The 27619-nt window shown below is 52.5% G+C and overlaps 1 protein-coding gene and 1 pseudogene across 4 annotated transcripts; both read left to right on the plus strand.

Annotated features, from left to right (window-relative positions):
• Nucleotides 1-670: 670 nt before the first annotated feature.
• ELAVL3 (ELAV like RNA binding protein 3) lies at nt 671-27588 on the plus strand. Of its 3 annotated transcripts, none has more exons than XM_032251700.1 (7): nt 671-1118; nt 13523-13742; nt 14071-14174; nt 20882-21035; nt 21212-21437; nt 22659-22697; nt 24008-27588. In XM_032251700.1, exons 1-7 carry the CDS (start codon nt 1110-1112, stop codon nt 24357-24359), a joined length of 1104 nt encoding a protein of 367 aa, XP_032107591.1. In that variant the 5' UTR covers nt 671-1109; the 3' UTR covers nt 24360-27588. The 3 variants fall into 3 exon arrangements, with proteins under 3 accessions (XP_032107591.1, XP_032107593.1, XP_032107592.1); XM_032251702.1 differs by having other exon boundaries at nt 24029-27588; XM_032251701.1 differs by having other exon boundaries at nt 13526-13742.
• Nucleotides 24989-27588, plus strand: LOC116532523 (annotated as a pseudogene). The gene has a single exon (XR_004260894.1). The product of XR_004260894.1 is annotated as a tyrosine-protein phosphatase non-receptor type 23-like (transcript).
• Nucleotides 27589-27619: the final 31 nt, after the last annotated feature.

A 27619-nucleotide genomic window follows, 5' to 3' on the forward strand; every position in this document is an offset into this window, starting at 1 on the left:
AAGGATCTGTGGTTTCCCGGAGCTGCAGGGCTCCAGCAAGGATTATCCAGAACACTGAGCCCCAAACCTTTTTACCCCCTTCGGAGCAGTGCAGAGTTCCCTTGCAATGGGGAGTGCCAGTCCTCACCTTTTGAAACCTAGAAGCACCCAGCCCACTCTAACAGCGTCCCAGCCTCCTTCCACAGAAGACTATGGCCACACTAGCCACCCTCCTCCGTGGTCTTGAGGTGGTCTACACCGGGTGCCTCCAAATCTGGGGAACCAGGCCTCTGCCTACTGAAATATTGGTTCCAGGTCCCAGTCCCCTTAGTGGACAGCACCTCTGGAAGGTCGCATATTCAGACCACTAATATCTCCCCGCTCTCTTGGCTCCTCCAGCACTAGGTGCTGGACGGAGGAGGGGAACCCGTTTCCTGGCCCGAAAACCAGCCCAAGAAGGGATGCCAAGGCAGGAAGCAAGGGCCGCGAGGGAAGGAGGGCCTGAATCTGGCAACCCGAGCACCTAGGATACACTTTTGTGGGGTGCAGAGTCCCGACCAGCGCGCGCTCGTTTCCACCTGCCGCGCCGTCGGGAACCGTGAGGAGGCGGAGCTCTGTCGCCACAGCCAATGAGCGACGCCGGCGCTGGCAGCTGCTGCTATAAAGGGCCGGGGGCGGCGGCGGCGCGGTCCAGAGCGCGGAGCGCGCAGCGCGGGCCGGAGGGAGGGAGGGAGGGTGGGCGAGGGGAGAGGACTTGAACACCCGGGACTGGACAAGGCCGACAGAGGGGCGGCGGCGAAAGGCAGAGCGCCGCGATCTCTGTCGGGAAGCGCAACCTCCCCGGGCCCCGCGGGGCCGCGCAGGGGGCGTCCTCAACCCCGCGCCAGCTCCCTCTTTCCATCCCCTGCCGCCCGCAGGCCACCCCGGGGCCCGGCCATCCACTCGCGCATCCCCGGGTTCGGGCCCGTCCCTGGCCCTCGAGGGAGCCGCCGCCTTCATCGCCTCATCTGCAGCGGCCGCACCAGAGGCCGCCCGGGCAGGACCCCGGCGTGAGCATCGGGCGCCCCCCTAAGAGTGCACGACCCCCGGAGCCGCCCTCAACACGGACCGCGCCCGCCGGGCACACAAGAATGGTCACTGTAGGTATTCCCCTGTTGCCGAAAGGGAGTCGGGACTGGGAGGAGTTGGGCCCAGGCTCCGCGGAGATTGGGCGGGTGCGGGGAGGGGGGGTAGGACCAGGCCTAGCTAGGCCCGGGTGGGGGGGGTAGGACCGAGCCTCGGGGCCTGAGAGTGGGCAGGGCCGCGCCCAGAGTGCTGAGGGCGCTGAGAGCTTGGCCTGAGGGGCCTTTGGGAGCCGGACTAAGATTCAGGGGGCATCCGACGCCGCCCTGGAGGCGGGATGGCCCCCTCGCCAGCAGGCCTGATGGGGGAGGGGCCGTGGCAGCTAAGGATGCTTCCTCCATCCAGGCGCAGACCCCGCAGGCCGCCCAGGCAAACGCAGGGCTCGATGCCTGGTGCTGGGCCAGGCCAAAGCGACAGGGCGTCCCCGAGAGCCCTAGGGAAGCGGGTGGCGTCGGATCGCGCGCCCGGGGCCTCGGCCGCGCCCGGGAGGCGGGCGTCTCGTCCTCAAGCCCGTCGACCTTGCGGCAAGCGGGGAGGGGAGAGGAGGGGGCACGCCCGGAGGCCCCGCGGGCCCGCCGCCGCCGCTGCCGCGTCCCTTTGTTTCTCGGCGCTTCTTCGCGGGCCGTAGCCTCGCGCGGGCGCCTCGGGCTGCGGGGAGGGGGAGGGGAGAGGAGGGCCCGCGGGTTGGTGGGGGCACCTCCCGGATCCCGGGTCCCCGCCCCCAGGGATATGGGGTAGGAGACCGAGGCAGCCCCCCTAGGCCAGGTCCAGGCTCCCCACCTCGCCGAGGCTCTGGGCCGCGAGGTGACCTTGAGCGCCGCCGGCTTGCCAGCCCGCACCGCTCGCCCCGCGCTCTGTGCTTTCAGCAGCCACGGAGCTGGTCAGCTCCCGAGCGGGCGGCCCCTCCCGCCCTGCCACGCCCTGCCTGGCCACGCCCGGGCACGCCCATCTAGGCTCCGCCCCCAGGGCCCCGGGGACCCGGCCTCGCCCGAGCCCTCGGATTCCCACTCGGCAGCCCGGGCGTATCCCGGGGGCGGGGCTGGCCAGTTATAGCCCCACCCCGGCTCCACCCCCGCCCCTGCCGCGCGACTCCGCTCCCCGCGCCGCCTCGCGTCCTTTGTCTGGTCCCGGCTCCCGATCCTCCCTCTTCCGCTCTTCCTATCTCTCCGTCTCTGCGTGTGTGTCTCTGTGCACTCTGTCTCTTTCCGGGCCTCTTTTTCGAGTCGTGGCTAGCAGTGGGGGGTGGGGGCATGATCGGCGCTCTCTCCATGCCTGGGCCTCTCCCCTCCTGGACCCTGGGACCCGCCCACCTGGCTCTGAGAAATGAGGTCCCTGAAGCCTGGCTCACCAGCTGTGTGACCTCAGGACGGTTCCTTTCCTTCTCTGGGCTTCGTGCTGCTCACCCAGGTCGGGGAACTGGAGTGTGGCCTCCTGAGGACCTCAGAACTCTCGCAGCAGTCCAGCATCTCCTAGGCGTCCTCTGATCGGTTCTCTCATTTGAAAAAGGAAACTAATGCACAAAGGGAAAGAGGGTGTGGTCAGAGGTCACACATGGGCCTTGAGGACCTGGGTTCTTCTGTAAGCGAGCGATCGGGCAGAGATGTATCATGGGGACGGGCTGGGAGGAGGAGAGGTGATAAATTAAGACCACGAGGACCCTGCACTGAAGGAGGGCCCAGAAGTAGGAGGCTCAGTCAGCACCACGTGGTAGCCCAGCCTCACCATGTATAGCCACTCAATGCCCTATTGTCGCAGGCCGGTATCCAGGCATCTGTCACTGTGACTGGGGCCAGGAGAGCAGCTGGGAGCCGTGGGGGTCAGACACAGGAGGTTCTAAGAAACAAGTGGCTTCAGGTGTGTTCACTGCAAAATCCGTACCTCAGATGTATGTGCAATGGTGGAAAACAGGAAGACAGTGATGAAGCCAGGGACACAGAATGGTTCAGAGAGAGGGCAGGACAGTGGAGAAAAGAGGGAAACAGGAAGAAAGAGGGAATGAGAAACCAAAAGTGGGGGAGACTTAGAAGAAGCACTGGAGAGAATGGGAAGGAAGGTTCCCTTACCCTCTATCTTTGATCTGCCCTCCTTCTCTCTGACTTTACCACCCCCCTATCTCTGTCTGGGGCCAGTCGTCGAAGTCCCTTTGATGCCCACGTGGCCACTGTCCCAGGCTGCGCACTTACTGCAGGCTGGAGCAGGGCGGGTGTGGCCTCCATCAATCTGATCCTCATTATCGGCTCAGCCGGCTCAGCCTTGGAGAAACGCGACACTGGTCCTGCTAAGCTCTGGCACAGATGTGAGGGAGAAGGGGTGGTGGCCAGATTAGCAGGCTGGGCCTTCTAATGGTGTCAAGTTGGGAACACCTGGCCTAGGGGGGGCTACCTCAACCTCCTTAGGAACCCGGGTCTGACCCACCCAGTCACCTCTTCACTCCATTCAAGCTGGGGACTCCATGGGGAAGGGGGCATCCGGTAACTCTTTCGGCTCTGGGGATATTGGATCAGGGGGTCAGATGTTGACACCATCCCCTCCACCTCCTCCTGTCATCCTGGACAAGTCATAGGTCCCTGTGACTAACCCTCAATGTCTCCATCTGAGAAATGGGGCAGATCCTCTCTACTGTTCACTGTGGTTGTGGGAAGTCAGTGAAAACTTTGCACATGCTCAGTTGAGTTCAAAAATAGGGATCTAGTGCAGTGGCTCACACCTGTAATCCCAGCACTTTGGGAGCCCGAGGTAGGTGGATCACTTGAGGTCAGGAGTTTGAGACCAGACTTGCCAACATGGCAAAACCCCATCTCTACTACAAATACGAAAAATTAGCTGATGATGATGATGCATGCCTATGGTCCCAGCTACGAGGGAGGCAAAGGCGGGAGAATTGCTTGAACCCAGGAGGCAGAGGTTGCCCTGAGCCAAGATCACACCACTGCACTCCAGCCTAAGCAACAGAGCGAGACTCCATCTCAAAAATAATACTACTACTACTAATAATAATAGGGATCTAGCTGTGGCTTGTGTGCTGCCGATTGCTCTTTGGGCTCTTAAAGCAAATATTATCAACTCAACATAAAACTCTTAACCTCAATAAGCTGGTATGCAAATTAGAATCCATCTCCAGGGCCAGGTGTGGTGGCTCACACCAGTTATCTTAGCACTTTGGGAGGCTAAGGCAGGAGGATTACAGCCTGGGCAACATAGCAAAACCCCCGTCTCTATAGAAAATTTAGCCAACTGAGTGGTGCAAGCCTACAGACCCAGCCGCTTGGGAGGTTGAGACAGAAGGATCACTTGAGCCCAGGAGGTTGAGGCTTCAATGAGCCATGATCACACCACTACACTCCAGACTGGGCAACAGAGCAAGATCCTGTCTCAAAAAAATAAGAAAGAAAGAAAAAAAAACCCACAATGATCCAGGATGCAAATTCAGAACCCATCTCTATACGTGTTAGACCTCTGTGCCATACCTTCCTTAAGGAGGAACAGAGAGGCATAGAGAGCTGGCATAACTGTCAGAGGACAACATGAGGAGGGTGGAGTCCGGCATGTGTAGCCCTCAGTTAATATTTGTTGAATTGAATTAATAGACCCAGCTGATGGAGTGGGTTTAAATGTCATGATGCCCAGGACATGGCAGAGAACAGGTACTTGGCTTCGCTTTGCTGTTATTATTTTGTTATTATTACTGGTCTTTTTGTTAGAAGAGTGGGCTCTGAAGTCCAAACCCTGAAACTGAATTCTTTTTTTTTTTTTTTTTTTTTTTTTCTGAGACAGTTTCCCTCTGTCACCCAGGCTGTAGTGCAGTGGCACAATTTCGGCTCATTGCAACCTCCACCTCCCAGGTTCAAGTGATTCTCCTGCCTCGGCCTTTGGAGCAGCTGAGGTTACAGGCGCCCACCACCACGCCTAGTACTTTTTGTATTTTTAGTAGAGACGAGGTTTTGCTGTGTTGGCCAGGCTGGTCTCAAACTCCTGACCTCAGGTAATCCTCCTGCCTCAGCCTCCCAAAGTGCTAATAGGCATGAGCCACCATGCCCGGCCGGAATTCTTGTTTCACCGTTTGTATCCTGTGCAACCCTGTTTCTATTCCATCATTTCTTTTTTCCTTAAGAGTCAGGGTCTTACCTTCTTGCCTAGGCTGGAGTGCAGTGGCACAATCACACTCCCTGCATCCTCAGACTCCTGGGCTCAAGTTAATCCTCTCACCACCACCTCCTCCCAAGTAGCTGGGACTACAGGCATGTACCACCACACTCAGCTAATTTGTTTTGGAAATGTTTTGTAGAGACAGGATCTCACTGTGTTGCCCAGGAGCAACTCTCAGCCAGTTGGAGATGCAGGGAGCTGACTTTCTGTGCCATCTGTTTTATAAGAGTAAATGGGCCGGGCACAGTGGCTCACACCTATATTCCCAGCATTTTGGGAGGCCAAGGTGGGCGGATCATCTGAGGTCAGGAGTTAGAAAGCAGCCTGGCTAACACGGCGAAAACCCATCTCTACTAAAAATACAAAAAATTAGCCGTGCATTGTGGCACATGCCTGTGGTCCCAGCTACTCTGGAGGCTGAGGCAGGAGAATCACTTGAACCTGGGAGGTGGAGGTTGCAGTGAGCCAAGATTGTGCCACTACACTCCAGCCTAGGTGACAGAGCCGGGACTCTGTCTCAAAAAAGAAAAAAAGTAAATGGGGGCCAGGTGCAGTGACTCACGCCTGTAATCCCAACACTTTGGAAGGCCGAGGCAGGAAGATCCCTTGAGGCCAGGAGTTTGAAAACAGCCTGGGCAACATAGCGAGACACCATCTCTACAAGAAACAAAAAATTAGCTGGGCATGGTGACTTGCACTTGTAATCTTAGCTACTGGGGAGGCTGAGAAGGGAGAATCACTTGAGCCCAAGAGTTCAGAGTCAGCCTGGGCAACATAGCCAGACAAGGCATTGGCCATAATGATGAAAAACAGCTCTGCAAACAGATCTGGGACTGAAATGAAGTTCCCTGTTCATACCGCCCAACATCTCTGAGTTCACTTTCATCACCTGTAAAATAGAGAACGTGTTCTCAGTCTTTTAAGATTGTTGGGAGAGTAACTGAAATGATGCCTCAAAGTACTTCCCACAGTGCCTGGCACACAGTAGATGCTCATTGTAGGGGAATGCTCATTAATACAGCAGTATTACTGAGTGCAGTGGCTCACGCCTGTAATCCCAGCACTGTGGGAGACCGAGGTGGGCGGATCACCCGAGGTCGGGAGTTTGAGACCAGCCTGACCAACATGGAGAAACCCTGTCTCCACTAAAAATACAAAATTAGCCAAGTGTGGGGGTGCGTGCATGCCTGTAATCCCAGCTGCTCAGGAGGCTGAGGCAGGAGAATCTATTGAACTCAGGAGGTGGAGGTTACAGTGAGCCAAGATCGCACCATTGCACTCCAGCCTGGGCAACAAGAGCAAAACTCTGTCTCAAATATATATATATATATATATATATATATATATATATATATATATATGGCAGTATTGCCCCATGCAATGGTACATGCCTGTAGTCATAGCTACTTGGGAAGCTGAGATGAGAGGATCCCTTGAGTCCAGATGTTGGAGGCTGCAGTGCACTATGATTGCACCTGTGAATAACCACTGCACTCCAGGCTGGGCAACATAGCGAGACCCAATCTTTAAATAAAATAATAATGTGCCAGGCATGGTAGCTCACAACTGAATTCTTAGCACTTTGGGAAACTAAGATGGGAGAGGCCAGGAGTTTGAGATCAGCCTGGGTAACATAGCGAGACCTCATCTCTACAAAAAAATTAAAAAATTAGCCAAGCATGGTGGCACACGCCTATAGTCCCAGCTTCTTAGGAGTCTGAGGTATAAAGATCACTTCAGCCCCAGAGGTTTAGGCTGAAGTGAGCCATGATCATACCACTGCACTCCACCCTGGGTGACAGAGTGAGACTCCATCTGTAATTATAATAATGATAATAATAATAAATAATAATGTAGGTGTATTAAGAGGCATGGATGATGGATGTGACGAGCCTGCTTTTAATTCCCATGATCATGCCCAGGACAGATAGAACTAATCAATTCAAGATGCTTTCTAGCATATGGCTTTAGCTCCTTCCTCAGGCCAGTGTGACTGTAATTTGGAGTTTGCAGCAAAATGGAGCAGAGGCTCAGAAGCACTAAGTAGTCTATCTGAGGACACACAGCTGGGAAATGTTAGAGCTGGCACCGTTCTTGGTTGGCAGTGGAAGTTGGAAATGCACACTCTGGATCAGAAAACTCATATGCAAATCCCTGTTCCACCATTTATATGCTGCATGATCTTTGGCAATTTTTAAAATATCTCAGTTTCCTCATGTATTAAGTGGGGGTGAAGTGGGGGAGGAAAACTTCCCTTTTTAGGACTGTTGTGAATAAGAACAGAAAACTTGCATGTAGAGTGCTTTGCACAGTGCCTGGCACACAGTGGCCAATATTTGGGAATAATTAAGATATTGGAACTTGATTCAGGGATGGCTGAAATAGTTAGTACCTGCTGGTTGTTTCTAGTTCTGTGGCCACAGCAGACATTGCTAATCAATCACAGTGATCTAACCTACTGAAAACTGTATATGATTTTTTTTTTCATTTATTTATTTATTTTTGAGACAGAGTCTCCCTCTGTCACCCAGGCTGGAGTGCAGAACTGCGATTTCGGCTCACTGCAATCTCCATCTCCCAGGTTCAAATGATTCTGCTGCCTCAGCCTCCCTAATACCTGGGATTACAGGTGCCCACCACCATACCTGGCTAATTTTTGTATTTTTAGTAGAGATGGGTTTTTGCCTTGTAGGCCAGGCTGGTCTCAAACTCCTGACCTCAGTTGTTCCACCCATGCTTAGGCTCTCAAAGTGCTAGCATTACAGGCATGAGCCAGTGTGCCTGGCCTCTTTTTTTTCCTTTTTAGGACAGGGGTCTCACTATGTTGCCCAGGCTGGAGGGCAGTGGTGCGATCATGACTCACTGCAGCCTCCACCTCCTGGGCTCAAGCGATCCTCCTATCTTAGTATCCTGAGTAGCTGGGACTACAGGTGCAAGCCACCATGACTAGCTAATTTTTAAATTTTTATTAGAGACAAGATCTCACTGTGTTGCCCAGGCTGGGCTTCAACTCCTAAGCTCAAACAATCTTCCCACCTCAGCCTCCCAAAGTACTGTGATTACAAGCATGAGCCAGCACACCTGGCCTGAATGTGGTTTCTGAATTCTTCTTAATTCATTCCTCCATAAAGACACTACCAGTCAGTTTGTTTTTGAGACAGAGGCTTGCTCTTGCCCATGCTGGAGTGCAGTGGCATGATCTCAGCTCACTGCAACCTCCACCTCCCAGATTCAAGAGATTCTCCTGCCTCAGCTTCCTGAGTAGCCAGGATTACAGGCGTCCACACCTGGCTAATTTTGTGTTTTTAGTAGAGACAGGTTTTCGCTATGTTGCCGAGGCTGGTCTCGAACTCCTGGCCTCAGATGATCCACCCTTCTCGGCTTCCCAAAGTGCTGGGATTACAGCCATGATCTACCACGCCTGGCCCAATTTGAGTTTTCAAGTGAGGGCCAACCTGTGTGCCAGCCATGCCACTGAAGAAGATATAAGGAAATGCTGGCTGCTTGACCTCTTATGTCCCTGACAGATAAGGTCAGTCAAATCCCAGCACTGTTTCCTGCTGAGCTCTGAAGTGGCTTTAAAGTTCCCCTCTACATAGCCCTTCATATAGCCCTTGCCAGTTTTAAGTTTTCAGCAAAGTGAAACAGGGCCCTAGCAGGCATATCCAGACACGCATATTGAGTTGTCAGAGCCAGTACCAGCCTGGCTGACTATTATAGTAAGAAAATTGGGCCGGGCGCGGTGGCTCAAGCCTGTAATCCCAGCACTTTGGGAGGCCGAGGCGGGTGGATCACGAGGTCAAGAGATCGAGACCATCCTGGTCAACATGGTGAAACCCCGTCTCTACTAAAAATACAAAAAATTAGCTGGGCATGGTGGCGCGTGCCTGTAATCCCAGCTACTCAGGAGGCTGGGGCAGGAGAATTGCCTGAACCCGGGAGGCGGAGGTTGCGGTGAGCCGAGATCGTGCCATTGCAACCCAGACTGGGTAAGAACAAGTGATTCCCCTGCCTCAGCCTTTGGAATAGATGGGACTACAGGCGCCTGCCACCACACCTGGCTAATTTTTATATTTTTAGTAGAGACAGGGCTTCACCATATTGGTCACACTAGTCTCATCAAACTCCTGACCTTGTGATCTGCCTGCTTTGGCTTCCCAAGGTGCTGGGATTACAGGTGTTAGCCACCTCAACCAGCCAATTTTTGTATTTTTCGTAGAGACGGAGTTTCACTATATTGGCCAGGCTGGTCTTGAACTCCTGGAGGTATGTGTTTCATTTCCAGTGCTGCAGTGGATATGCTGTGTGACTTCATCAAGTTCCTTAACATCTTTGAGGCTCAGATTCTCCATCCATCATAACAAAATTAACTTCTACCATTTAATATTTTATTTATTTATTGTTTTACTATTATTTTTAGATGGAGTCTCACTCTGTCACCCAAAAGCTGTAGGGCAATGGCGCGATCTCAGCTCACTGCAGCCTCCGCCTCCCAGGTTCAAGCAATTCTTGTGCCTCACCCTCCCAAGTAGCTGGGATTACAGACATGTGCCACCACACCTGGCTAATTGTTGTATTTTTAGTAGAGACGGGGTTTCACCATGTTGGCCAAGCTGGTCTTGAACTCCTGACCTCCAGTGATCCTCCTGCCTCGGCCTCCCAAACTGTTGGGATTACAGCTTGAGCCATCACACCCAGCTTTATTTATTTTTGAGACAGCATCTTACTCTGTTGCCCAGGCAGGAGTGCAGTGTTGTGATCATGGTTCACTGTATCCTCAGCTTCCCAACCTCAGGTGATTCTCCCTTACCGGCACACATCACGACATTCAGCTAGTTTTTAAATTTTTAGTAGAGATAGAGTTTTGCCACGTTGCCTAGGCTGGTCTTGAGCTCCTGAGCTCAAGCAATCTGCCCACCTTTGCCTCCCAAAGTGCTGAGATTACAGGCATGAGCCACCAACTTCTACCATTTTAGAGTTTTTGTGTAAATTAAAGAAAAACAGCAGGCCGGGCGCGGTGGCTCACGCCTGTAATCCTAGCACTTTGGGAAGCCGAGGCGGGTTGATCACGAGGTCAAGAGATCGAGATCATCCTGGTCAACATGGTGAAACCCCGTCTCTACTAAAAATACAAAAAATTAGCTGGGCATGGTGGTGCGTGCCTGTAATCCCAGCTACTCGGGAGGCTGAGGCAGGAGAATTGCCTGAACCCAGGAGGCAGAGGTTGCGGTGAGCTGAGATCGCGCCATTGCACTCCAGCCTGGGTAACAAGAGCGAAACTCCGTCTCAAAAAAAAAAAAAAAAAAAAAAAAAAAAAGAAAAGAAAAGATAAAGCATATTCTCCTGAACATATATGAAAAAATGCTAAACCACCAAAAATCTCAGCATATTAAATCAAGCAATGTATATAAACAAAATCCAGGCAGGGCACGGTGGCTCACAACTGTAATCTCAGCACTTTGGGAGGCCGAGGCGAGGTCAGGAGTGTAATCTCAGCACTTTGGGAGGCCGAGGCGAGGTCAGGAGATCGAGACCATCCAGGCTAACATGGTGAAACCCCATCTCTACTAAAAATACAAAAAATTAGCCGGGCATGGTGACACATGCCTGTAGTCCCAGCCAGTTGGGAGGCTGAGGCAGGAGAATCACTTGAACCCAGGAGGCGGAGGTTGTAGTGTGCCGAGATTGTGCCACTGCACTCCAGCCTGGGCAACAGGGTGAGACTTCGTCTCCAAAAACAAAAAACAAAACTCCAGTATGCATGACCAAGTATGATTTATCCCATGAAGATTGGTTTAATATTAGAAAATCAACATAATTGAAATAATATAATTTATGACATTAATATATTAAAGCTAAAAAAATGGGCCATGTGCAGTGTCTCATGCCTGTAATCCCAGCTCTTTGGAAGGCCAAGGCAGGAGGATTGCTTGAGCCCAGGAGTTTGAGACCAGCCTGGGCAATATGCCAAAACCCTGTCTCTACTAAAAATACAAAGACAAATAAAATTAGCCAGGCTTGAAGGTGCATCCCTGTAGTCCCAGGTACTGGGGAGGCTGAGGTGGGACAATCGCTTGAGGCTGGAAGGCAGAGGTTGCAGTGAACCAAGATTGCCCCACTGCACTTCAGCCTGGGTGACCAAGTGAGACCTTGTCTCAAAAATAAATAAATAAATTAATTAAATAAAGCTTAAAAAAATGATTTCAGCTGATGTAGAAAAATGTCAATAAAATTCAACATCCTGACTGGCATGGTGGCTCATGCCTATAATCCCAGCACTTTGGGAGGCCAAGGCAAGCGGATCACAAGGTCAGGAGTTTGAGACCAGCCTGACCCACATGGAGAAACCCCAACTCTACTAAAAATACCAAAGTAGCCAGGCGTGGTGGCGCGTGCCTGTAATCCCAGCTAATTGGGAGTCTGAGGCAGGAGATTTGCTTAACCCTGGGAGGCGGAGGTTTCTTGTTTCTTTCTCGAGCTGAGATCGAGCCATTGCACTCCAGCCTGGCAACAGAGCAAGACTCCGGCTCAAAAAAAAAAAAAAAAAAAAAAAAAAATTAACATCCTTTTTAAAAAAACTCCTAGGATCTAGGAACAAAAGAAAATGTTCTTAACCCAATAAAGACCATCTAGAAAAAAAACCCATAGCAAAGACCTTAAATTAAAATAAAATTAAAATTAAAATGTTTAGCTGTGAAGTGTTTAAAGCACCTCCCTTAGCATCAAGAATAAAGAAGCCACTGTGACACTGTAGCCCCTGAAATAAGTAAGACAAGAAAAGAGATAACACGTATAGACTGAAGATGAAAAACTAAATTTGTCATTATTTGAAAGTGTTTTATGTTACACAGAAAAAGCAAAAGAACAAAATAGCTCAATGGGAAAACTGGGGGTGGCAAGGGGAGATGGAGGCAGGTAAATGACTAGTAAGAAACTTATGCATGAAGCAAAAGACATAATTAGCACATTTGGGATAGGAATTACCTTTGGTGGGAGGAGGGAAATAAATATGTTTAGGGAAGGGCTTATGAGGCTTCAAAGCTGCAAAAAAGGCCAGGCTTAGTAGGTCACACCTGTAATCCCAGCACTTTGGGAGGCCAAGGTGGTAGGATCACTGGAGCCCAAGAGTTTGAGACCAGCCTCGGCAATATAGTGAGACTCCATCTCTACAAATAATTTTAAAATTAACCGGACATGGTGGCATGCACCTGGAGTTCCAGCTACTCAGGTGGCTAAGGTGGGAGGATTGCTTGAGCCTGGAAGGTTGAGGTTGCAGTAAGCCTGGGTGAGAATGAGACCCTTTTTCTAAAAAAAAAAAAAAGCTACTAAAAATGGGGCCGGGCGCAGTGGCTCATGCCTGTAATCCCAGCACTTTGGGAGGCCGAGGTGGGTGGATCACCTGAGGTCAGGAGTTTGAGACCATCCTGGGCAACATACCCCATCTCTCCTAAAAATACAAAAATTAGCCAGGTGTGGTGGTGGGCGCCTGTAATCCCAGCTACTCAGGAGGTTTAGGCAGGAGACTCACTTGAACCTAGGAGGTGGAGGTTACAGTAAGCCAAGATTGCACCATTGCACTGCAGCCTGGGTGACAGAACGAGACTCCATCTCAAAAAAAAAAAAAAAAAAAGGCTCTAAAAAGGTTAGATTTTATTTTTTTAAAAAAAAAACGTTTTATTTTTTTTTTTTGAGCTGGGTTTTGCCCTTGTTACCCAGGCTGGAGTGCAATGGAGCGATGTCACCTCACTGCAACCTCCACCTCCCAGATTCAAGCGATTCTCCTGCCTCAGCCTCCCAAGTAGCTGGGATTACAGGCATGTGCCACCACGCCTGGCTAATTTTGCACTTTTAGTAGAGACAGGGTTTCTCCATATTGGTCAGGCTGGTCTGGATCCCGACTTCAGGTGATCCGCCTACCTCAGCCTCCTAAAGTGCTGGGATTACAGGCATGAGCCACTGTGCCGGGCTGGAAAGCATTTCTGGCATGAAAGCATTTATTATACTGTAAATGCACAGGTTGATTTTGGGCCTCTGTTTGCCGTACTTATATAAGGGATTTCTTGCAGTAAAAACATGAGGTGCTATTTTTTCCACTAGTGCTTATTCCAATATATGGAATCCCATCATTATTCCAATAATTAGAATAATAAAGTGACCCCTCCCCATGTCGAAGCCCCTTTAAGACACGACCAATTCATCACCAGCAAGCCACTCATTGCCGCAGGTCCCTGGTGCGGGGACTGGGCGGTGAGTGGATGCGACCTGTTATCTCCAGCAGATACTGGGGGCCATGGAGTCTCAGGTGGGGGGGGGCCCGGCCGGCCCGGCCCTGCCCAACGGGCCACTCCTTGGTACAAATGGAGCCACTGACGACAGCAAGACCAACCTCATCGTCAACTACCTGCCCCAGAACATGACACAGGATGAGTTCAAGAGCCTCTTCGGCAGCATCGGGGACATTGAGTCCTGCAAGTTGGTTCGGGACAAGATCACAGGTGTGGCTGCTGGGGTTGGGGGGAGAACAAAGCTGGCAGCTTCAGAAATACAGGGGTGATGGGGGCAGATGGGCCACTTGCTGAGGTGTCTCAGGGGTAATTGAGGCTGGAGGTGGTCTAGGAACCTGATGGCGACATGGGTATGCCCCCTAGGTGAAGGTCTCAGGAGCGATGGGGGCAGGTGGGACTCTAGGATCGCAGGTGTCCTCTAGAAACAGGAAGGTGGGATCTTGGTGGGGAGGGGTCAGTCTTTCAGGCCTGGGTTTGGGGGGACACTGTCAGGTGTCAAGGCTGGGTGGGAAGGTCATCATTCTGGTTCTGCCCACAGGGCAGAGCCTTGGCTACGGGTTTGTGAACTATTCTGACCCCAATGATGCAGACAAAGCCATCAACACCCTCAACGGCCTCAAATTACAGACGAAGACCATCAAGGTTGGTGCCTCCTTCCCCAATCCCCCCACGACCACCCACCCCAACCAATTGTCCCCAACCCCCACTGCCACCTACCTGCCCCAACACATCCACGGTCCACGCCTTTCAGGGCTCATCCCCAGAGGGGCTCAAATCTCCCCTCCAAGTCTTCACAGCTGGGGTGAGGGGCAGTGGCTTTCCCTCTCTAAACCTCAGTTTCCTCACCTGTCAATGGGGACAGTACCAGCTCCATGATCTCCAGAGGCTCAGGGAGTCAGCTAGGCCCTGGAGGTTGCGCAGAGTGACCAGGGTCCTGTGAGCAGTACCATCCCGGCCTTTGTCATGGAAATGGGGGTGGGGGGCCCATCTGCCATCTGGAGCCTAATTAGGGTCTGGGAGGGCGGGATTAGGGGCGGCCCATCCCCCATGACCGCCCTTCCCAGCAGCTGCAGCTGGGACCCAGCAAGCCCAGGTTCCCTGGGGGGGAATCGTCATGGAAACCCCCCTCTCTGGGTTTGCCTGGAGGTGTTTGGGTTCCGCCCTGTAAATCTGCTCTTGGACCCTGGAGGAAGCTGGGGTGGAGGGATAGCCCATCTGGCCCCCAGTTCAACATGGGAACAGAGGTGCAGGAATCTCTTCCTTTTCCTGATGTGGGGGGCGGGGATTGGGCTGGGGGGAGTGAAGTCGTGACCCAGTGGGTCCCTTCATGGCCAACTAGACCCAGAAGCCCCAGGGCATGAGGACCCCAGACCCCAGTGACATTGAGTGCAGCGTGTGTATATGTATGTATGTATGTGTGTGTGTGTGCGTGTGTGTATGTGTGCGTGTGTATGCGTGTGTTATGTTTGTGTGGGTGTGTATGTGTGTATATATGTGCATGTGTCATCTTGAGCTGTGATACACATTGTTTATGATCCAGGTGTCCCGTGACTCCCTGTGGCTCTGGCTGTGACATGATGGTTGTGGGACACAGTGTCTGTAAGAGTGGCTGTGGCCAGGAGCAGTGGCCCACGCCTGTAATCCCAGCATTTTGGGAGGCTGAGGCGGGCAGATCACCTGAGATCAGGAGTTCGAAACCAGCCCGACCAACATGGAGAAACCCCAACTCTACTAAAAATACAAAAAATTAGCCAAGCGTGGTGTCGTATGCCTGTAATCTCAACTACTCAGGAGGCAGATGCAGGAGATTCGCTTCAACCAGGGAGGCAGAGGTTTCTGTGAACCAAGGTCACGGCATTGCACATCTGCCTGGGCAACAAGAGTGAAACTCTGACTCAAAAAAAAAAAAGAAGTCAATTAGCTGGACATGGCAGCTTGCACCTGTAGTCCCAACTACTTAGAATCTGAGCAGGGAGGATCAGCTTAAGCTCAGGAGATGGAGGCTGCAGTAAGTCATGTTTGCATCACTGCGGTCCAGCCTGGGCAACAGAGAAAGACCCTGTCTCAAAAAAAAAAAAAGTTAGAGTGGCTGCCGTTGAGAGGATCTGTGTATTTAAGACTTCGGGGCCAGGCGCAATGGCTCACCCCTGTAATCCCAGCACTTTGGGAGGCCAAGGCAGGGTCAGGAGTTCGAGACCAGCCTGGCCAACATGGTGAAACCCCATCTCTACTAAAAATACAAAAATTAGCTGGGTGTGGTGACACATGCCTGTAATCCCAGCTACTTGGGAAGCCGAGGCAGGAGAATCACTTGAACCTGGGAGGCGGAGGTTGCAGTGAGCAGAGATTGCGCCATTGCACTCCAGCCTGGCGAGCAAGACTTTGTCTCCAAAAAAAAAAAAAGACAAAAAGGACTTTGGGTATATCCCTATGTGTCTGTAGGATGAAGTATTTTTTTGTTTTTGTTTTTTTAAAACAGAGTTTCCCTCTGTTGCCCAGGGTAGAGTGCAGTGATGACATCTTGGCTCACTGCAACCTCTACCTCCCAGGCTCAAGCGATTATCTTGCCTCAGCCTCCTGAGTAGCTGGGATTACAGGCCCCTGCCACCATGCCTGGCTAATTTTTGTATTTTTAGTGGAGAGTCAGTTTCGCCATGTTGGCAGGGTTGGTGTTGAACTCGTGAACTCAAGTGATCTGCCTGCCTCGGCCTCCCAAAGTGCTGGGATTACAGGTGTGAGCCACCTCCCCTGGCCCAGGATGAGGTGTTTATTGACAGGTGCATGTGACACTCTAGCTCTGGGTGTGACCTGGTAGAGCCTCAGGGATGCATCTGGCTCTGGCAGGATGTTTGTGTGTCACAGTGATGTGGTGTGGGTGTGTCTACTTATGCTCTGCTCTGCGGGACTGGGTGTGACATCGTGTGCTTGTGCTGTGGTGTGGTGGGCATGTGGTTCTACGACCTTTACTGTAATTCTCTGAGACTCCCTCCTGAATGTTGCGGAGAATGTGACAGTGGCCTGTGTCCCCTCTGGCTGGTTTCGTCTCTGAGGCTGTGCAGCGGGGCAGCACTGCATGGCCTTGAGTCTGTCCCTGTGTGTTTTTGCCTGTGTGATGTGTGACGTGGTCAGTCCACTCTGGGCACTCTGGGAGCTGCCCAAAATGTCCCCAGCTGCTTGCCTCCGGCCAGGCCCCATCCCAGTGTGGGGTGTAGGTGGAATTGGGCTTGTACTTGCCTTTGGGAAGCCCATGTCACGGAGGGATGGGAAAGGCCTATGAAAACCTCCCCTGTGTCTTACACGATGCTGGACCTCCAAAGCTCGCCCAGGATCTTATTCCCAAATCTAATCCCTCAACCCCAGATCTGATTTAATAGCAAGTACCCTCACAGCTCCTAGCCCCATGGGAGAGAAAAAAAGAAGAGAAAACCATCAAATACATGGACATGATTTCTTTCTTTTCTTTTCTTTTTTTTTTTGAGACGGAGTCTCGTTCTGTCACCACCCAGGCTGGAGTGCAGTGGTGCAATCTTAGCTCACTGCAGCTGCACCTCCTGAGTTCAAGCAATGCTCCTGCCTCAGCCTCCCGAATAGCTGGGATTACAGGCACCCTCCAATATTCCTAGCTAATTTGTGTGTTTTTAGTAGAGATGGGGTTTCAGAATGTTGGCCAGGCTGGTCTCGAACTCCTGAACTCAGGTGATCCTCCCGCCTTGGCCTCCCAAAATGCTGGGATTACAGACGTGAGCCACCTCACCTGGTGTGGCTGTGATGGTGAAAATCACTGTTATGGACATGACAGTGGCTGATGTGATTGTCTTTTCTTTCTTTTTTTTTTTTTTTTTTTTTTCTGGAAAACCCCAGGTGCACAAAATCGCATCAGTCAGAACCCCCCACCCACCCACCCCCAAGTTACTCTCAAACTGTTCTATGTATTTTGTTCATTTTCCAATTCACTATTTCTTTTTTATTTTTATTTTTTTTATTTTTATTTTTATTTTTATTTTTTTGAGACGGAGTTTCGCTCTCGTTACCCAGGCTGGAGTGCAATGGCACGATCTCGGCTCACCGCAACCTCCGCCTCCTGGGTTCAGGCAATTCTCCTGCCTCAGCCTCCTGAGTAGCTGGGATTACAGGCACATGCCACCATGCCCAGCTAATTTTTTGTATTTTTAGTAGAGACGGGGTTTCACCATGTTGACCAGGATGGTCTCGATCTCTTGACCTCGTGATCCACCCGCCTCGGCCTCCCAAAGTGCTGGGATTACAGGTGTGAGCCACCGCGCCTGGCCCCAATTCACTATTTCTAATGGAGGCATATACTCTCACAACTCACTGTCCCAAACAAAAGCCAGACCCTCAACAATGACCCCTATCTATTAAGAGGTTAATTAGAAAAAATAGAAAATAGAGGCTAGGCACGATGGCTCACACCTATAGTCCCAGCACTTTGGGAGGCCGAGGTGTGAGGATTGCTGGTGCCTGGGAGGTCAAGGCTGCAGTGAACCATGATTGCACCACTGTACTCCAACCTGGGCAACACAGAGAGACCCCATCTCAAAACAAACAGACAAACAAAAACCTCACTTAAAAAGAGAACGAGGAAAGGGAAGGAAGGAAGAAAAGGAAGGAAGGAAGGAAGGACATTGCACAAATAAGGGGGAGAATTGCTCATGACCACCCCCCAGCCTCTTCCCCTGTCCCTGGACAGGTCACCCACTATGCATTTGAGAGGCGGACCTCCCAACCATGCTTCCAGGATACTGATAAACACACAATGAAACGAGGTCACACAATACTCCCTGCTTTGTAAATAGACTTTTCTGTTCTCCATTTTACAACACTCACCATTGACCACTGTTTCTAGGAAATAAATACACATGTTCATCTTTTTCTTTTTTTTTTTTTTTTTTTTAGAGGCGGAGTCTTGCTCTGTAGCCCAGGCTGGAATGCAGTGGTGTGATCATAGCTCACTGCAGCCTTGAACTCCTGGGTTCAAGTGATCCTCCAGCCTCAGCCTCCCAAGTAGCTGAGACCACAGGTGTGTGCCACCACACCCGGCTATTTTTTTTAAGAGATCGGGGGGCGGGGTCTTGCTATAGGCTGATCTCAAATGCCTGGGCTCTCTCTGAAGCACTGAGATTATAGGCATGACCCACTGCACCTGACCCACCATTTTTTTAACACCTGCAGAGAGTTTCATTGTTGGGTTGGACTATAATTAATAATGTGATTGAGATAATAGTACTAAAATGTGTCTAATTCCCAGCTGGGAGAAGTGCTTTGTGAAAGCGTAATAGAGGTGGTGAGGGGAGGACAAATTTAGATGAGAGAGGACAGGGAGGATGTTTGAACTGAGACCCAAAGGAAAAAGGGGAGGAAGAGCATTCCAGGCAGAGAGAACAGGCAATACAAATACAGTGAGGCTGACCCATGCCTGGTGTATTTGGGGAAAATAGGGGAAGTTCAAGTTTCTGGAATACAGTAATTGGGGCAGAAAGTAGGGGGAGATTAGGGCAAGGATGTGATGGGGACGAATGTGCAGGGCTTTGGGGTCCAAGGAAAGGACTTTGGCTTTCCTGCTGAGGAAGGTGGGAGCCATAGAGTGTTCTGAGGAGAGGGAGGATGTGACCTGCTTCAGGTGTTCACAGGCGCCCTCTGGCTTCTGTAGAGGGACAGACAGTGGGTGATATGAGCAGGGGGCCAGGGTGGAGGCCGCTACACTGGCCAGGTGATCAGTAGTGGCAGTGGGGTGAAGTATATGGATTCTGGATAAGGAGGAAGGTAGAGCCTACAGGATTTACAGGGGTTAGATGTGTGTGTGAAGAACAGGTGTCAAGGACAACCTGATCCTGGGACACGAGCATTTGGAAGGACAGAGCTGCCATGAGTGAGTCAAGGCCGACTGGAGGTGGGCGGGAGCTGGATGCAGCCATGTTGGGTATGAAGTGCCCTTGACACCTCCATGTGGGGCACCTGGTGTACAGACTGGGGACATTTGGGAGTTGTCGGATTGAGCTGATGGCTAAAGACCTGAGTGTCCGGTGTAGTTGGGAAGAAAAGTGGCCAGTGTCCCAGGTCCACTCTCCATAGGAGTGGGAAGAGTAGCCGGGTGTGGTGGCACATGCCTGTAGTTCCAGCTACTTGGGAGGCCAAAGTGGGAGTACAGGAGTTGGAGGCTGCAGTGCAGTATGACTGCACCTGCGAATAATCACTACATTCTGACCTGGGCAGCATAGCAAGACTCCATCTTTAAATAAAATAAAAATAGGCCGGGCGTGGTGGCTCACACCTATAATCCCAGCATTTTGGGAGGCCAAGATGGGAGATTTGCTTGAGGCCAGGAGTTCAAGACCAGCCTGGGTAATGCAATGAGGCCATGTCTCTATGAAAAATTTTTTTAGCCGGGCACAGTGGGTCATGCCTGTAATCCCAGCATTTTGGGAGGCTGATGCAGGCAGATCATGAAGTCAGGAGTTTCAGACCAGCCTGACCAACATGGTGAAACACTGTCTCTACTAAAAATACAAAAATTAGCTGAGCGTGGTGGGTAACTGTAATCCCAGTTACTCAGGAGGCTGAGGCAAGAGAATCGCTTGAACCTGGGAGGCAGAGGTTGCACTGAGCCGAGATCACGCCTTTGCACTCCAGCCTGGGTAACAGAGCAAGACGCCATCTCAAAAAAAAAAAAAAAAATTTTTTTTTTTTAAGATTAGCTAAGGCCGGGTGAGGTGGCTCATGCCTGTAATCGTAACGCTTTTTTTTGGGAGGCCAAGGTGGGAGGATCACTTGATCTCAGGAGCTCGAGACCAGCCTGGGCAACATGGCAAAACCCCATCTCTAAAAAAAATATAAAAAATTAGTGAGGCGTGGTGGTGCATGCCTGTAGTCTTAGCTACTTGGGGGACTTAGGCGGGAGGATTGCTTGAGCCTAGGAGGTCGCGCTGCAGTGATCTGAGATCACACCATTGCACTGCAGCCTGGGTGAAAAAGCAAGACCTTGTCTTATTTTAAAAAATCAATGTTTGTTGATGGACCATCAAGCATGAAGATGTGAAGTGGGTATTCAAAGATCCCTTTGGGGTCACATGTCACCCCAGGGGGACATGTGTCCTTCCCAGGTGGCAGGTCCCCCCATCACTATGCAGGCAGTGCCAAGCCACTGCAGCCTCTCCCATGTCCCCTCCCCCATATCCGACTCAGCCCCACCCATGGTGACTGCTCTAGAGATATTTATTGAGTGACGAATGGGTCTTTTCTGCCAACTCTGTGATAGTTTAGACGTGGTCTCTCTCTCTCCATCTGTGAAATAAGTGTCCACCTCACCCCATCCGTCTGACCCCCTCACCCAGGTGTCCTATGCCAGACCCAGTTCAGCATCCATCCGGGACGCTAACCTGTACGTCAGCGGGCTCCCCAAGACCATGAGCCAGAAAGAGATGGAGCAGCTCTTCTCCCAGTACGGCCGCATCATCACGTCCCGCATCCTGGTGGACCAGGTCACAGGTCAGGCAGTCAGGGAGGGTGCACCTGGCGGGGGGCGCCGGGGAAAGGCCGTCAGGTGTGACCAACGTGGAGAAACCGACCGAGATGCCAAGGCATGAAGTGGGGAAGTGGAGAGGAGTGGGGTTACACAGGGGGACAGGGTCGTCATGAGGGACATCCCCACCAACCCCTGGCAGGTGTCTCTCGGGGTGTGGGATTCATCCGCTTTGACAAGAGGATTGAGGCCGAGGAAGCTATCAAAGGACTGAACGGGCAGAAGCCGCTGGGTGCAGCCGAGCCCATCACAGTCAAGTTCGCGAACAACCCGAGCCAGAAGACGGGGCAGGCGCTGCTCACCCACCTCTACCAGTCATCCGCCCGGCGATACGCAGGCCCCCTACACCATCAGACGCAGCGTTTCCGGTGAGCCTCCTGTCACCCACCCAGACAGCCCCAGGCCAGGGGCCCCCAGGTTCACAGGTGCCGTCCCTGAACCTGCATTCCTGCCAAGGAGTGGGATGCCGGGAGGGTGTACACATGGGGGCCAAGGAATGTATCTGTCAGGTGCCTAGGCCAGCCGCTCGTATACAGCAAGCACTCAATGTGTGCTGGCCACGACGATTGGCCTTCTTGGCGTAAAAGATTTTGGCGTCACTGGCCGGGTGCAATGGCTCACACCTGTAATCCCAGCACTTTGGGAGGTGGAGGCAGGCGGATCACTTGAGGTCAGGAGTTCTAGACCAGCCTGGCCAACATGGTGAAACCCCATCTCTACTAAAACAAAAATTAGCCAGGCGTGGTGGTGGGTGCCTGTAATCCTAGCTATTTGTGAGGCGGAGGCAGTTAATTGCTTGAACCCAGGAGGCAGAGGTTGCAGTGAGCCAAGGTCATGCCATTGCATTCCAGCCTGGGCAACAGAGCAAGAAGCCATCTCAAAAAAACACACAAAAAAAAGATTTTGGAGTCATCTGACTGGGGTCCAGCTCTGGAGGCCCCTTTCTCTTTTAGGCATGTGGCTGTATTGTTCTGTGCCTCAGTTTCCCCATCTGTAGTAACACCAAATATTTCATGAGTCCCTGCAGCATGCTAGACACCCTTATTCTGCATCCCGATGAGAACAGAGCTTGTATTGTTTTATGGATGGAGACCCTGAGGCTCAGAGAGATGTTGGGGTTTGCCTAGCCCAAACAGAGCAGACTCGAACCCAGGACCTGGAGTCAAAGCTCATAACCACTCCAAGGGGAGACAATGGAAGCCCCTTGTGGGCCCCTGGGTGGCCGGGGCAAGTTAATCACCCCCTCAAGTGCTGCAAGAATATTGGCTGTGATCATTACTGTCGCCTTTGTTACAGTTATCCTTCCCCAGGGATCCCAGTGCAGGGGCCCAGAGAGGACCCGCCGGCCAGGAGGGGGAGGATGGATAAGGAGGCCGTGCAGGCCAGGCAGCGGCGGGGCAGGCGAGAGGCGGTGCCTGAGTGACCACGGTTCCGTGCCAGGCGGTGTCTAGCCGGGCGGGGAGCCGGCGGGAGGGGGCAGGGCTCTGCTGCAGGCCTGTTGGGTGGGGGGTGGGGAGGGCAGGCTGACAGTGTCACAGCATGGCGATGTGACTGGAAGCCACCTCTGACCACTACCTCTGCCTCCACAGGCTGGACAATTTGCTCAACATGGCCTACGGCGTCAAGAGGTAACAGTGCCCCCGCCCCCCTGTCCCCAGCCCTCACCGCCCAGGGCCCCGATGCACCCCTCCCCAACTAATCCCCGGGGCTGCAGGCTTAGTCTTGTTTGCCTGGGTCTTGGAGTAGCATGGCAACTGAGGGACAAGAGGTGCCGTTGGGCAGGTGTGGTGGTTCTCTCCTGTGCTCCCAGAGTTTCGGGAGCCTGAGGGGCAAGGAGCACTTGAGGCCAGAAGTTTGAGACCAGCCTGGGCAATATAGTGAGATCCTTCTCTACAAAAAAAATTGTTTTAAAGAATTACGGCCGCAGCCAGGCACGGTGGCTCACGCTTGTAATCCCAGCACTTTGGGAGGCCAAGGTGGGTGGATCAAGAGGTCAGGAGTTCAAGACCAGCCTGGTCAATGTGTTGAAACCCCGTCTCTACTAAAAATACAAAAATTAGCTAGGCACGGTGTCAGGTGCCTGTAAATCCCAGCTACTTGGGAGGCTGAGGCAGGAGAATCGCTTGAACCCAGGGGGCAGAGGTTGCAGTGAGCCAAGATCTCGACATTGCACTCCAGCCTGGGTGACAGAGCCAGACTCTGTTCTAAAAAGAAAAAACAAGAATTGGCCTGGTGTGGTGGCATAGGCCTGTAGTTCCAGCTACTCAGGAGGCTGAAGTGGGAGGATCGCCCCAGGAGTTAGAGGCTGTAGTGAACTATGATGGTGCCACTGCACTCCAGCCTGGGTTATAGAGTGAGACCTTGTCTCCAAAAATTAAAAAATGTGGCTGGGCACAGTGGTTCACACCTGTAATCCCAGCACTTTGAGAGGCTGAGGTGGGTAGATCACCTGAAGTCAAGAGTTCGAGACCAGCCTGACCAGTGCAGTGAGACCCCCATCTCTACTAAAAATATAAAAATTAGTTGGGTGTGGTAGCTGAGGCAGGAGAATAGCTTGAACTCGGGAGGTGGAGGTTGCAGTGAGCCGAGATCGTGCCACTGCACTCCAGCGTGGGTGACAGAGCTCGAGACTCTGTCTTAAAAAAAAAAAAATTAGCTGGGTGTGAGGGACACTTGCCTGTAGTCCCAGCTACTCAGGAGGCTGAGGCGGAAGGGTTGCTTCTGCCCAGGAGGTCAAGGCTGCAGTGAGCCATGACTGCACCACTGCACTCCAGCCTAGTGACAGAGCAAGACCCTGTCTCTTAAAAAAAAAATTGTATTGCAGGGGTCACACCATTCCAAGGTCATGGCAGTCAGAGGTCATAAAGGTGTGAAGGGTCACAGCAGGGTCGGAAGCATGCGGGGGGTCAGGGCAGAGCCCGCGTGACCCCCAAAGTAGTCCCCTGTCGCTCATCGCCAGGTTCTCCCCGATCGCCATCGACGGCATGAGTGGCCTGGCGGGTGTGGGCCTGTCAGGGGGCGCGGCAGGTGCTGGCTGGTGCATCTTCGTGTACAACCTGTCACCAGAGGCGGACGAGAGCGTGCTGTGGCAGCTGTTCGGGCCCTTTGGGGCGGTCACCAACGTCAAGGTCATCCGCGACTTCACCACCAACAAGTGCAAGGGTTTCGGCTTCGTGACCATGACCAACTATGACGAGGCAGCCATGGCCATCGCCAGCCTGAATGGCTATCGCCTGGGAGAGCGCGTGCTGCAGGTCTCCTTCAAGACCAGCAAACAGCACAAGGCCTGAGCCCACCCCGCCTGCCCTCCCACCCCTCCCCGGGCAGCAGAGAGAGAGAGAGAGAGAGAGAGAGAGAGAGAGAGAGAGAGAGAAGGGGCCCAAGAGAGACAGCACAGGCAGCCCCACGGATGATGCGAGGGCCCCACGTCCCTGCGGAAGCCACAGGGTGAGCACTCGGGGGGTGGGAGGGTCTGCAGGGAGTGGAGGGGGGGTGCCTGGGGGTCCCCCGACCCATCCTCCTTGCCCCCACCCCAGGCTGGGCTGTTCACTCTCTCGTCTTGGTTTGGTTCATGGCGAAGGTTTTTGTTTTCTTTTTTCGGCTAAAAAGAATGCAGAGATGTGCCCCTACCCCCACCCTCGACCACCCCTGACGGGATGGCTTGAGGGGTTCCAGGGGGTGCCCCTCCCAGATCCCCTTGCCCAGGCCTCCCCAGCACCTAGGTGGGGCCTGGGGTAGGAGGAACAGGTTTAAAAATCCCCAAAAAAGCAAGCCGTGAGGAGGGGTGTGGGCACCCCCGGCCCAGTGCCCCCTGGTGGAATGCGGGGATCAGGCAGTGGGGCTGGAAGCAGAAACAAAATGAAAAAAAAAGGGGGGGGTGGGAGGGGAAGAAAAACTCTATTTTTGTAAAAAGGGAAAAAGACCTCGTGGAGAATTTTTACTGGGGATTCTTGAACTTGAAAAAAAAAAACACAAAAAAAGACAAAAAAAAAAAAAGAAAATATTTTGGCAGGTTATGTTTACCAACTGGGGGGGGGATGGGGGGGCCGGGGAGTGGCTTAGGGGCTAGCAGCCCTCGGGGCCACACAGAGAAACACCCACGCAGACACTCACACCACGGGGACACACAGACAGACGCAGACAGACACAGCAGCACGCCCCGGACGCGTGAAGGGACTGGTTGGCCAAACTCAGACGCGTGGACAGGGATAGACAGGAGGAGACAGAGGTTAGGGCTATGTCCACGTGGACACGGACCACAGATGTGGGCACACGAATCCGTCTGCCTGTCCACGTGCCCACGTGAATGTAGCGATAAATATTTGGACATCGGATCTGGACACTCGATCACAGAGAAACACAAACACCACCCAGGAACACGCAGACATATGCCCATAGCATCCCACAGGCCCAGGCAGGAGGTCCCACCCCAGACACTCCCTCGCCTTCCTGGCCCCTCATGCCCTGGCCCCTCCCCCACTTCTCTGCAGCGATCTCTCCTGGACCCCCAGGGTCTCCTTGGCGCCCACGAACACAGGCGTGCACACACAGCGCACATGCATTGAGACACACGATACCTCGTTCCACCTTGGCATCACGGTGGGCTGGAGGCAGCCCCCCCCCCACAACACTTGAGGCCAAAGGACATCCCTGTCTCTGGGGCTCAGCCTCCCCCTGGGCCAAGGCCTTGGCCCATGCAGCTGAGGGGGAGGCCCAGCCCTGAGCCTCCCCCACCAGGACTGGGCCTCCCCAGCAGCAAGCCCCCCCCACCGCCCGCCACCGGCATTCCCTGCCAGGCCCAGGGTGGGGTGGACTGGCCCAAGGGCTTGGCCCCACACTCCTTTCCCGTCCACTTGTCAGCTACCTACCCCCTTTCGGTTTGTTGGGTTTTTCGTCTTTCCAGATTGCAGTGAACACAGCCCCCGATCTCGAGCCCCGGCCCCCGGCTTCTGTCTGGACGTTGCATTGCCCTAGTTTTCTTTCTTTAAAAAAAAAAATCCAACAGAAGCCACAGGCTGGGGCCCCTGGGAGCCCTCGCACCGCTCCCTAGCCCCCTCAGCGGCCCCGTCGGAACTGAGAATTGCAAAACCCCGACTTTAGCTATAGTTAAGTTGCCTTTCCCCGGTGTCCCCACGTTTGGTGTCTGGCTATGGCGCCCCCCATCTGACTGTCCAGCTCTCTCTCCCCCACCCCTCCCGGTGTTGTTATTAAACGTCTGTGGAGCTTCTGCTGCAAGGAACAAAAAAGAAAAAAAAATCAAAAAAGCGACAAAAAAACACAAACAGAAGAGGAAAAAAAGAAAAGCAACAAAAAAAGAAAACACAGAAGAGATTTAAAAAAAAAAAAAAGAAAAAAAAAAAAGACATAAACTGGCACCAGTTAACTTTCTTGTACTTTTTTGCTGAATTTAGCTTCTTGTAGTTTTAACTTATTGCTATGTTAACTATTTATTCTCCTCGTTGCCCTGTAAGGACATCCGTGTATATTTCTGTTACTTCATCCGGTTTGCAAGTTAAAGGAACGACAATGTTCTCTTTGTTTCTTTAAGTTTTGCTGAGACATGGTTATGCCTAATTTATTTATAAAAGGGGAAGTGGAATCATTAAAGTAATAATAATTATTAATAACAGTGATGGTAGCCGAGTGGCACCCGGGGGCGTGTGCTCTTCGGGGCAGTCCGCACGGCCAGCGACGTCCAGGTCATCAGTGGGATTCTTTTTGCTCTTGTCTTGAGAATTTTTTCAGTCCTATTTAGCTGGTGAAATCCCTAGCTTGTTCTTGATACATGAACCTATTTATTCTTGTGGTTTTAAGTCCTCCCTGCCCTCTCCCCTCTCTCCCCTCCAGCAGGGCAGGGACCCCTCTCCCCTGCTGTCTCTTGGGGCTCTCTCCCCTCCGCCCTCTGCATTCAGGAACATGCGTATGCGCATGGGAAGCTTGCAGCAGGGCGTCCGAGCAATAAGGGCTGGGTTTGTCCCCCACCCTGGGGGGGGCCAGGCTCCAGAGAGGGGGCACCTCCCCACACCCCCCCACCAAGGCCTAGGTCCCTGCCGCCCCCCAAGACTGGGAGGGGACTTCTTTTTCTAAAACACAAAACTCAGCCCAGCTAGGCCTCCTCCCTGGAGGCCAGCCCCTCCCCTCAGGGGGCCAGGCCAGGGCTCCCAGGGGAGGAGGCCTGGGGTCTTCCACATCCTTGGGGGGCAGGGGCCAGGCCAGGGGGGAGGGGGTTCAGCCCCTCCACCCCTCCCTTCATCCTGTTATTTATTCGGAAGGTTTCAAATCACGACAGAGTCCATGTTGGAGGTGATAAAGAACTGTAAAAAAAAAAAAAAACAAAAAAAAACAACAAAAAAAAAGACAAAACAAAAGACAAAAAAAAAACCCAACAGGAACACTTTGCGTTGCGTTTAGACTATTTATTACCGGGATTACAGGCCTGGCCGCGGTAACAGACTTTTACATGGAATTGTTTAATTATTTGTACTTTTCATGCCAGAAAATAAAAGTTCAGAATCTTAAGGCCTTGGGTCATCTCTGCACAGGTGCAAGG

Source organism: Sapajus apella, unplaced genomic scaffold (assembly GCF_009761245.1).
Source record: "Sapajus apella isolate SASKATOON/1434 unplaced genomic scaffold, GSC_monkey_1.0 scaffold77, whole genome shotgun sequence".
Classification (NCBI taxonomy): Eukaryota; Metazoa; Chordata; class Mammalia; order Primates; family Cebidae; genus Sapajus; species Sapajus apella.